The sequence below is a fragment of the Numenius arquata genome, chromosome 2 (genome assembly GCF_964106895.1).
Source record: "Numenius arquata chromosome 2, bNumArq3.hap1.1, whole genome shotgun sequence".
Lineage (NCBI taxonomy): Eukaryota > Metazoa > Chordata > Aves > Charadriiformes > Scolopacidae > Numenius > Numenius arquata.
The window spans coordinates 23,249,785-23,262,014 of NC_133577.1; the positions used below are offsets into that span (position 1 = coordinate 23,249,785).

At 37.7% G+C, this 12,230-nt stretch overlaps 1 protein-coding gene across 1 annotated transcript in view; it reads right to left on the minus strand.

Moving 5' to 3' along the window:
* The window catches only part of PCNX2 (pecanex 2), a 161,412-nt gene that overhangs the window by 64,884 nt on the left and 84,298 nt on the right, over positions 1-12,230 (minus strand). Inside the window, exon 21 of the mRNA XM_074168043.1 lies at positions 8,694-8,871. Within this exon, the coding sequence (XP_074024144.1) occupies positions 8,694-8,871 (178 nt within the window). The remainder of the gene's footprint in view (positions 1-8,693; positions 8,872-12,230) is intronic.

The window sequence follows — 12,230 nt, forward strand, 5'->3', positions numbered from 1 at the left end:
CAAAGCTCTATTGCTTTTCTCAGAAAGAAACTGAAGCTGCTAAAAATTGCCTTCATAAAGAGAAGGAAGGTGATATTCAGAAACAGTCGTTCTCTTGTTTCAACTACAACTAACTGCGTTTCAGTCTTCAATAATCATAAGACACTAGCTTAAGAGGAAAACTTTCAACATCTTTTTTAAATTGTCAGAAACAATTAGGATTAGAAAGGGAATAGAAATAGGAAAGACAAAGCCTATCTGGAGTTGAACCTGGCGAGGAAAGTGAAAGGCAACAGGAAGGACTCCTACAGCTGTATCAGCAGCAAAAGACAGACTGGGGAAAACACGCACCCGCAGCTGAATGAGGCAGGGGACCTGGTGACAAAGGACATGGAGAAAGTCAAGGTACTCAATGCTTTCTTGCCTTGGTCTTTACTGTAAGACTTCAGGAGCTGCAGGCCCCTGAGACCTGTGGGAAAGCATGGAGAAATGGAGATACCCTAAGTATTGAAGGATTAATTAAGGGTACATTTAAATAAACTAGACAAAAACACTTCCATGGGACCTGATAGGATCTCTCAGCCCTTCTGTGATTCTGTGAAATACAATTCTGTGAAATACACAATTTATCCTCAGCAAAGTTTTCTTTGAATGAAGACAATAACTTGCTCCTGAGGGTGTGAGGTGTATTTTTAACAGTGCTACATACAAAGGGGGAACCTTCCCATCTAAAGTGACAGTGGAAAAAAAAAAAAATAAGAAAAAATCCTGTGCTGAGTTTTAACCATCTCTTTATAATGATTTCCTTAAACACATACATGCAAAGATTAATTTTTCATTAAGACTTCTCCCTCTCAGTTTAGGATTATTTACACAAGAATATTTTTATTAAACTGTCTTAGATCTTCAAAGTTTTCTACAGTTCACTAAGCAGAAAAATGATATATTATTTAGGGGACATAAAGTTCCAGTATTCTTAGATATCATTACTCATGTGACAGTTTTGCACAGTAAACAGTTTTTAAGTCTTTGATAAAGAGTTTAAATTATCAGTATATTCAGTGAATTTAAACCAGCACATTCCCACTACTGTCAAGTGAAAGTGCAGAACATGCATCTTTCGTATTTATTTTATGTGGACACACAACATTTTATCACCTTAATCATCCTTAAAGTCCTCTCTGAGTTCTGAAGCCTCTACAGAAGTCTGGTACATAAGCTAGTATTCTATATATCTATAAACAAAGCAAAGGCAAAGACTTATCTTTTCATGATTTCTTTTAAATCTGGTTATACTTAAACAAATTTAAGTAACATTACGAACTAGAAGTTAATGGAAATTGGTTAACATATATTAAAAAAAAAATTTAGGAGCCTGAAACATCGCTAAAACATGATCTCATTTTCTCAGTTTGGTAGATTTCAGTAAACTAGGCAGAGATTAGCACCTGAATTTAAATGAAACTGAATGTGAGAGGGACACTACGCAATGCTTTCAGCTTTTGGCAGCCTCTTTATCTGTTTAACATCTGTTGAGATTCTGTGTGGGGAGACTCCTTGGCAATACTGGGACTAAATAATGCATAAACATTAACATTTTTTTGCTAAACTTGAATTTTGCTGTATTTTAGAAAAAGTGTATGTACAAATTGGTTTTAAACAAAAATAACTGTCATGCATATGGCTATATGCTCTACATGCAACACAAAATTGATAGAGATCAAAAAAGTTAAATGCAGAAAGCAATTATTTCCCACTTTGAACAGGTATTTCTTTATATTCCTGTTTAGATAGGAATGAGATTAGATCCTAATAACTTGAGACAGATTTGAAGTCAGACACTCAGATGCTAGGTGGGTATTTAGTTTTTCACATTAAGCTAGTTCTGGTCAATTGCTGGCTCCAATCCTTGGAAGTAAATTCTAATACCTACTGGTAATTTCTGGTTTTGTGTATGTCAATAAAAATTAAGATACATTAAGAGGGAAAAGTTGTGAGTATGTATGTGTTTAGGAATATGAAATTAAACTTAAGTGGAATAATTTTATTCTAGTTCATGGCTTTGCTTTGCAAATCTTTGACTTACTTCCCGGTTTTTATTTAATGTCTTTTAAAACAAACTTCACCTACAAAATCCTACAAAAAAAGACTTACTGGAAATATTAAAGCTTTTTTCATGCTTATGTCTTAAGTCATTATGACATTACAACAGCACTATGTTTGAATCTACAACAAATACTTTCCAGGCTGTCTTTATGTGCATCTGCTTACAAGACATTTGAAGCCTTGATATTGTGGGATTTCAAGATCATTGTCTAATGCAACATATATAAGAGGATCAAAATACAATCAGTCCAAGGCTCTGATATCAAACCTTGGAGGAATACGTTCCTGAAACACAGGGTTCAGCACATCGAGTACAAAACAGGTATGTTTTAAACAGTTTGAGTAACAAGCCTCGGAAGCATTACATTTGAAGTTAAATGTTAGCCATCAGGCAGAAGGAAGTATGATGAGGATTATGACAATAAGATGATGATGAAACCTAACAGCCCTGGATCTGCTCATGGCAGAGGCTGCTTCTTCCAACATTGTTGGCTGACAGCAAGAGCCCAGGGAAGGGGTCTGTGGTACTGTAAGAAAGACTCCCATATCTCACGAGGTAGGCAAAAAGGACAAGATCCGAGCTAATCAGCTTAATTTGCAGAGGGCCAGACAAGTGAAATAAATCAGCAGGGAGCTGCACTGATCCGGCCTCTTCAGTGAAGCCTTCACAGGCATGGCTCCTGCCAAGACTGTATGGTCTCAGAAGTTTTCTTTATGAGAAGTGGACAAAAAAACCACAGAGAGTAAGTTGTGTGCTGAAGCACTAGATATTCAAGATTTCTCTTTCAGTGCCTGCATCTACAGATACAGAACACGTCTCTATCACCATGAAAGTACATGAATATAGTCCTCAGTGCGTAGCGAGCTAGACTGAACCCAGGGAGTGGGTGCACATCTCCCTGAACCCCTGACTGCATTTGTCCCATCCTAAAGGAAAAACCACAAAGAAAGAGAAAATGCGATTTGGGAATAGTGTCAGGAATGAAGTCTGACAAGGAGGTCAGCAATGGAAGGCTGAATGAAAAAAAATCAATTAAATCATTTCTCCAATATTAAAAGGAAACATGAACTGTACAGTGCCCAAGAGAGTTAAGGAGTCTATGGAAAATACCACTGGGATTATCCTGTCAAATATCAGATGTAGCCTTGGGTATTTTACTCAGCAGAAAGTGTCTTAACAGAGTTTATATGCCAGATATCAAAAGTTGAGGAAACAGCTGTGAGCCAAGAGGGTGCAGCTGATTAAGACATTGGATTTCAGTATGCATGAATGGCAAGAAATGGATTAAAATATGCATTAACAACTTAGTGCCAGAAGCTTTGAAGTGAGACATCAGATTTAGAGAAGGATGAAAAATGAGAAGGGGACAGGAAAAAGAGTGAGGCTTTTTACTTATAAGCAGCACCTAAATCAATCAATGGGACATGCCAACTAGCCAAGAGTTTTATTGCCACAAAGGCAATAAAAAGATCCAATAGGTTAATTACTTGACTTCAACAAAGCACCAAGAAGGTCAATGCACTTGGTAGCACTTTCTTATAAAATGAAGGAAAATAAGATGACATGCATAATTTCTTTCCTGTCCAAGCGATTGTGTTGTGGATGTTGAAAGTTAAGCCTGATCAGCACAGGTCTGGCAGGTTGTTACAAACTGGCTGTCTTAGCTGGAGTTACTTTGACATAAAGATCATCTTTCATAAATGTGTGACATGGGATACTACGGCAGAAAGAAGTATACAGAAAGAGAAAAATTCTTATAAAAAATAAAGAATGCAGATTCCTTATTAGCTAGAAAATGTATTCTGGAAAAGAAGAAAAAATATCAGAGAGGGAAATTGTATTCTTAAGTGAGCTCAGCAGGGGTAAGAGTACTTAGGCAAATGAATTCAGTGTTAATGAAGGCAAATTTAACAAGCTCTGGTTCTTTGATTATTTTGCCTTATGCATGAAGACAAATTCAGAACCCTCAGAGGACTTGACTATAAGAAAATATAAGGTGATTTCATATTTTAGTATTGCTAATTAGTTCATCCACACACACAAATTAAGAGGCCATTAAATTGCCTGCCAGTAACATACAAGACACAGAGAGATAAGAAGTTGTAGTCCTATACATTAGGGAGTTAACAACACTGGGACTTACCATTCTCATCAGGATCTGCATAGTAGATGACTGTGTAAGCTAGAGGTGGCTCTTTATTTAGGGCTTAAAGGAAGCTACACAGATTTGGCAAATATTCCAAAGCCAGGTATCATTTCTCAGTTGAAAAAGTTGCTAGAAACTGAAAGAACTGGTTTACGCAGTTTGGCATACAGGAATCTCCAACATGCTGCTGGTTGGACCCTGAACCCAAGTCATCAGGGTTTTTTTTTCAGTAGCCAAGAGCATACTACAGTCAGAATCCTCCACATTTGCACTACCAAGTTGGTTTTTTTTGCTCTCTTTGCTCCTTCAGCTCAACATCAACACCACTCGAGGTTCCAAAAGCAGCTCAGGAAGACATTATGACCCCCCTCCACCAGCAAGATTTAGAGGATGCTGATGGCACTGGATGAAATGAAAAGCCGCATCTTGAAGAGAACCAGAAGAGCCGAGGATGAGGCTTGCCCTGAGCAACTTTGTTAACACTCAGCCAGTTCCAAACTGATATCCTCACTATTTGAACAATTTGCATTAGTTTCTACTTCACACTTAACAATGCATGTTCATTCTTGACTTGAACAGTTGTTATTCTAGGCATTCTTTAAAAGCAGCTCGCACATTTGCCAGGAAGGGCAGTGCTGGGCACATTCCTCTTTTTCTTTTCTTTTTCTTTTTTTTTTTTTTTAATCGCACTGAAGAAAGACGGACTATATGAGCTATGACATGCACTCAACCATCCATCCACTCTCCCTCTCATGTACGTGTTTCACACATTAGGTTTACCTCAGTTAAGTATTGTCAGTAGACATCAGAAGGGTGGAAGAAAGGTCCATCTTTTCATCATTCCGAAATAGTTTATTCTTTCCATGCCTCCAAACTGGTTGATATTCCTACATTTTTTACCCTATTCCAGAAAAAGTCTTAAAGTGTTTCCTACTGTTAGAAGACTAGGAAGAAATCTCCTATGTCCTGTTATATATTCCATCTGTGCTGTGCCTCTGAAGAATATGTTCTCAGTTATTTGTGGGTTTCCATTTTCAACGAACACTAACATTCTTATTAACCTTTTCACTGACACCATCTCCCGAAAAGTCCAGGGAGAACAACTGGCTTATTTGAAAAGTTTACACAGAGTCATGTAATACCAGGAAGATTGTCTTGATTATCCAGTTTGACTTCCTGTAAAGCATTACACCTACAATTTTTGAATGAGCAATCATATAATTTTAAAAAGACACTCAGCTCTGGTTTAAAGAGTATAGACAACAGGAGTTTTGGACAGAAGAATCCCAGACTGTAGCCAAGGAGACAAACTGAGCTGGCTACATGGAAAGTCTTAGCATAAGAAAGATGGAGAAGTTCTGTTCCACTTGAATTGAAAGCTGCAATCATTCTTAAAAATAAATGAGAAAGTCTTCGTTAAATGTTTATCTTGCTCTCTTCCCACGGCAATTTGAAAGACAAAACAGCACACTCTGCATATGCCTAATCAGCTTTTAGCATTAAGTTTTTATATTCCACAACTTGTGGAATTATTCCATAAAAATGTGGAAAATGTAAACAGCTAATGATTTTTAAAAAGAAGTGAATTAACCGTGGCACATTAATAAGTCCTGTGATGTTAAAAAGACCAAGAAATCCAGGTTGATTAAAAAAAAATCCTCAGGAACAGAACTGAATAGACTCTCTTATTCTCTGTGTTACCCCAGTGTGGGTGGCCTGGCTATTTGCAAACAGAGATAAAAATCTGTAAGCAGCAATTCGGACTTCTGTGCCTCAACTTGTTCAGGGAGCAATGTGCTCATTTGGAGCTTCTGATTTGACTAAATTACATTAAATCAACAGCACAATGGGGAAAAGGAGGGAAGCACAATCAATGAGATATTCAGAAATAGTATACCCAACATTATTAGCAAAGTTTTATTCAACATAATCTGCTTCAAGAGCCACTAGTGCAGTTATGAATGTCTGTTGAATTTAGATGCATCCTTTCCCAGTGCCTGGAAGAAGAAAATAAATGCTTACTACCACAGTGCTTTGAGAGCATGCAAATATTTTTTTTGTGGGATAACCATGCTTAAAAATTTCCATCACTATGACTAAGGCACAGCGCTTCTAGTGTTCCCTAATTCAGATGGTGGTAAATTGACGCTTTCAACGAGTAAGCAGGAATCAGCCATGACCACATAGTAAGTTCTGCATAGCCAAAGGTGAAGGTAAGAGGAACTATTTCAGCTTTTGTTTTGCTTTTTAAAAATATTTACAAACACGAAAATTACTGAACTACAGGTAGACAGAACCAGCGAAGACCAGTAAAGCTTTTAGGAACAGAGATGGGTGCAGCTTGCTTAGGGCATGTAGTATGGAATAAACACACGTTATCTTTATCCTCAAGTGATCATATCCTTTACTAAAGTTCCACAATATTGGGCTAATAAAAGCTCAGACCTTAATTAGGGTAAAGAAAACTTATGCCCTTTATGATTTGAGATTAATAGGGGTTTAATTGCTATCATCCAGAATGCTATTTTTCAGACTGGCTTTAATGATCATTGTGTAACTGTGCATGTACTTTTGTAATATAAATAATTCAACTATTTAATTTCAATTTTTTAATATGGAACAAGGACAAGTCCACTTGATGAACTAATGACCTGCAAAATTCCAAATATTATCAGATATGGAAGAAGATGGCAGATCAATGCTAAAACTACATTTTCAAAACTTGTAGTATAAGCTTTCAGCCTAGTAGAGCAGTAGTTATTCTAGCAAACACCTCTGCATAATTTGGTATGCATTCTCCATTAGTTCATTTGTATTGCTATCACTAGTCTTTCTACTGTAAACAGTAACTTTAAACTACCCAACTACCTCCCAAAAAGCACCACTGAAAAGCCTTTATATCTCTCCCTCTCCCAAAAATATGCAATAATCTACAGCAGTATTTTGTGATATGCTCACAAGGTCAGCATTTTCAAAAGAATTAATGAATAGTGAGATTTTCAATTCTGGGGTGCTAATTTTTTGATCCTGTAAAGAGGTGCTTGGAGAATGAGTTTTAAGACTAAATAAGTCATTATCCAGACGTGGGAGTTCCACTGATGCACACGACTGACAATCCTCTCTGGAGACAGAAATGCACTCCTTACTCTAGGGAACGTAGCAATCCAACAAATACTGAGAACTGCCACAATGCTACCAACCTCTGCATCACTTCCACTGCTCGTCTTTCACTCCAAGGTGAGAAGCTTAAGAAATTACTCTAACCCTATTTTAGGCTGACAGAGCATGGCACAAGGGTTCTTTTTAAAGCAGGGCTTTTTATCTCTTCTGCTCCTTTTCTTCTGCCCTCCCTCCCTGACCCTTGCCTCTTCACCCCAGCAGAGAGAAAGCAGAACAAGTCTGTGGGTTGAAAGCTTGAAGCAGGTGAACCTCCTACTGGAGTGTGGTCCAAAATTTCAGAGAAAAGAAAGAGCCCAAGGTCCCTCAGTGAATTGTTGTAATTCTTCCCTTTCCCTCCTCCCTTACAGCAGCACAGAAATAAAGCAGGAAAAGCATTTAACTTCTGCTTCACTCTTTGCTTGAATAACTGGGAACTCCCAGTAATGCCAATGAACTGAGCCTTTCCTTAGGAAGCCTGAAACTTCCATGTCTTTCTCCTCTCAGAAATTGTGGTGCTAGCTGAGTCATACTCACACACATAGGAGGAATATTTTAGAAAAAGAAACCAAGCAAACAAGCCTGACAAAAAAAAAAAAAACAAACAGCCAACAACAAAACCAAACATCTCACCAGAGTTACCCCATAACTGTATCATATGTTACGGCAATCGGGGACCAACAAGTTTAAAAATAAATCAAAATACAAGAGAACCGGTAAAAGCTTTTAGCAAGTTTTCAATACTTTATCATCTTTTATCAAGGTATCAGTTAAACCTGCTTCTTTCATTGAAACAGCATAGATAGAAAATCAAGACAGGATCTGATGTGACTGATGCAGAAAGGTGGGGTTTTTTTAAAGTAGATTCAAGTAGAGCACACTTCAAGAGTTAACGATGTAAAAGAGCAGAAGGAGCTCTCAGGTTAAGGTTAAGGGCAGCATCACAAGGAAAACAGACTGAAAATAGGAAAAGAAAAATGTTAAGGCTGACATTAGGAAAACATTTGTTATCATGGGGATGATAAGATAATGGAATAATTTCCCAAAGGAAGTTGTTGAGTCAAACACTAGAGGCATTCAAAGGAAACCTAGATAAAAACACCAGGCAATTGATCTGGAGGGCAGCCCTGCACTAATGACCCAAGAGGCTCTTTCCAAATCATTGAGGATTCTCCTCTGGAAAACAAGAATTCTGAACTTTCTATAGCAACATGTGAGCAAAAAATAAATGCAAAACATTGCACAAAACCAGAGACAACATTTAACATTTATTTTCCAAGACATAACAGGAGCTATAAAACTTGCCTTATGAAACACGATGGACATCATGAAGAAATCCAACAAGAAATTTTCTGAAATGTCTCTGTAGTCAAATCGGAAGAAGATTACAGTAAAGCTCAAAGTAACAAATTGATTAATAGGATTACAGAATGAGGAACGGAGGAGTTTCATCCCAGCAACTGTTATCAGGATAATATCACAGCTGTAAGAAAGGAAAACAAAAAAAAATAAAATCAAAGTCATAAAGCATAATGAACCTCTTAAATATAAATAGCTGTACCAGATGTATTTCAGATTGCTATGTGTATCTAAATGTACACATCTTATTGATTTCTGATATGTTTATTCTATGTTCTTTTAATAATCACATTTATCTGACCCACGTGCAACTTTGTATTTTTCCCTTATCATCATAGACTTGTAATCTGTAAGACAGACCTCTGTACTAAAAACAGTAGTATTGACGATTTAAAACCAAGAATCTAGAAAGGATATTTTTATAGAGCTCTTAAAATAAAATTTCAGTTTCAGAAACATCTTGGTATGTCCATTAATCATACTGTAATTTGAAAAAAAGTCTTGAACCCACTCCAGTTTTTTTATTAGTAGAAATTTCATTTGAGCACAGAATTTACAATCATTCTCTTAATTTCATTAAACAATGCCAAAATTCTGGATAGAAACACCCATAGATGTGAAGTGCTTGAAATTCTTATCATTGTTCTTGATTGGAAAGCTGACTATTCTGTATAGTAATTCCTTCATCAATTGTGTGTTGCATCTCTGTGTTGTAAAATGCATGCAGTCTGCATTTTACTCTCCTTTATTATATTCCAGAGACTGAGAGTAAGATGAGAACTCTAAACAGTAAGCGACCACACAGGAAAAACAAGAAGTCCAATCTTTAAAAATTAAAGTGATTGCTACTATATCTCCAAGAACATACCATTCCCCTTTTAACTCTCCAGAAAACTACACAGTTTTCTGTGTAAGAAAAGGAAATACAATTACATGAGACAGAAAGATGGAAATAACATGTTGGCAGCCCTTGAATTTAAAGAACAGCTTCAGTCTCTGGATATATATATATGAACTTAGAGACTTTAGGTTGTTAACATTTTAAATTTTGTTTTTAAGATACTTTACAGAATCAGAAAGATGGTCTTGCTTGGACAGCAATTTTGATCTCTTGATAATATAGCCTGTTCCAAGGGTTAGATCCTAGAAAGATCTCAGACACCTTAATTTTTAGATCAGTTTGGTAGATGGGCATTGCCCTGAGATGGGCTCCAGAACACGAACACTTGTCTGGTTCTGCATTTTATCCATCAACCACTAAAACACATGGGAACAGGGTCAGGAGCAGGAATTGGAACACATGATTCTCCACTCCTATAAAAATTTCTTTACCACAAAAGCAGGGGGACTCAAGAGCAAACTTCCCATAACCTCTACTTTTCTGGCAAGTGTTTAATGGTTGGACTCTTGTTAAATGAAACCGACATCACCACCTTCTCCATCAAGGTTTTTTAAAAGGAAGGAAATCAAAGCAGTATTTTGTGAACTCAATCCCAATCACTTACTGGGGATGCTGCACAAAGAGTTCTCAGCTTAAAAACTTTAGATTTCTGCGTTCTAGCAGGATGAGGTAACAGACAAGTGATTTATTCAGAAAGCTCTGGGCATGTTCAGAAGTATCTCTCAAGCCTCCTAGCGAACCACCAAGTCAAATTCAGAAGTATTTAGTGATATTAGGTACCCTGAGAGTTTTCTGGCAGTTGAACAGCTGTATTTGGATTGCAGTTTTGCACGTTGAAGCCCAAGAACCATACTGGATCTATTCCTGAAAAGACAACCCAAACCTAATAGATATGTACAAGTAACTCCCTGTTAATCGAGAGCCAGGTGACTTCTCTTAAGTAAAAATTAAGCACATTCACTTTGAGAGATGCACTGTATTTTTTGGTGCTGGTGAAAATAGATGGGGACTTCAATGCATAATGAGTGACTCGAAGTAGGCCAGGTACTTGCAAAATGCATGGAAGGTTCTCCTCCATCCTGCTGTGAACCAGAAGAATACCTGCTACCATGACTTGGCAGGCCAGAAAGCTCTAAACAGGTTTTCATCATCCTAGCAAGGCTCATAAGTCTGTACATTTCCAGGTTGATTTTATTTTATGTGGCATTTATTCATTATTGTGTATCTTCCATAATGCAGATGCAACTTTGAGTGCAGGTCATTTCAAAGGATCACCAGGATGTCACTGTTGAAATGAAATGCCAAGCTGACCTTATTTCTCTCACCTCGTCAAAGCTGTTCTTTTCAATTTGCCTCAGATTTCTGAATGGAAAGCCTAGTGACTAAGCTAAATAGATTCTGAAACCATCCCAGTGTGTCCTGTATGAACCGGTTGGATCTCACATTCTTCAGGAAGAAGAAAATTCTCGCAACATGGAGGAATTTTCACACGGAAAACTTACAGATAGTAGAGCAAAAGGAGGACTTTTTCCTTACTGGATCTGTTAACATGCGGAAAATTTCACCAAAAAAATGACATTTTATAAAATAATGCTCTCAGGGGTAACAGAAAATAATTTGCTCATTATCTTTTTTCTTTAAAGATATTGCCACACAAGATGCTTTTCCTGGGGCCTTAACTCCCAGCAGAGAGAAAGCAAGAGAGAGAGAAGAGGGGCTTATTTCTGAAGCCTGTGTGGCAGGTAACACGGGCAGGCTTTTCAGCTTGTCAGCATGGGTCCCATTAATAACCAGCACATCAGGGTCTGGAAAGCTCAAGCAAACACCCGACTGTGAAGGAGCTGTTCTGCCTCCTCAAGAAGCAAACCGCTTCAGTCCTTTAAATCACAAAGCCAAGATGAAGCTTCTTTAAAAAAGACATTCAAATCGAGAAAAAAAACTCCCAAATTAAATCATGCAAAACGTACCACCTCAGAGACTTTCAGACACAGAGCAGGAGAGTGCCGCCTTCCCTTCTCTAAGGTACAGTGCGGTCTGATGCTCAGGCAGCAAATAACTAAGGAATGTTCCAACAGAAAATGGATATTTATGTATTAAAGCACAGAAAGTATAACACTCGGTAACACTGTATCTGGAAGGAGCAAGGAGAACCCAGGAAGCCTTCACAGGCTTAGAGTTGAGGAGGAAGAGGTAGGATCTGAAGATGAATGTTTTTGCTCGTGGCATTTCCATGGAAGCTGTAGGGGAAGCATATTAAAGAGGAGTGCCAGAGAAGAAGGGACACTGGGAGTGTTATGGATAGACCTCAGTTATAAGAAAAAGGAGAAAACACAGGCTTTAAATCCAAGGTGATTACACAGACATAAAAGGGATGGGGAAGGAAAGGATTGTGATGGTACTCCCCTACAGGCCAAACAATCAGAGGCAGACAAATGTAATTACTTTCTTTAATCTCAAGATTTCTGGGGGACTGACTCACTACTTCTGAACACTTAAGGAAGGTGCTACTTTAAAGTGCAATCTAGCTTGGAGGAATGACTATGTAAAAATAACACCTTCCCAACCCTACATATTTGCTCTGT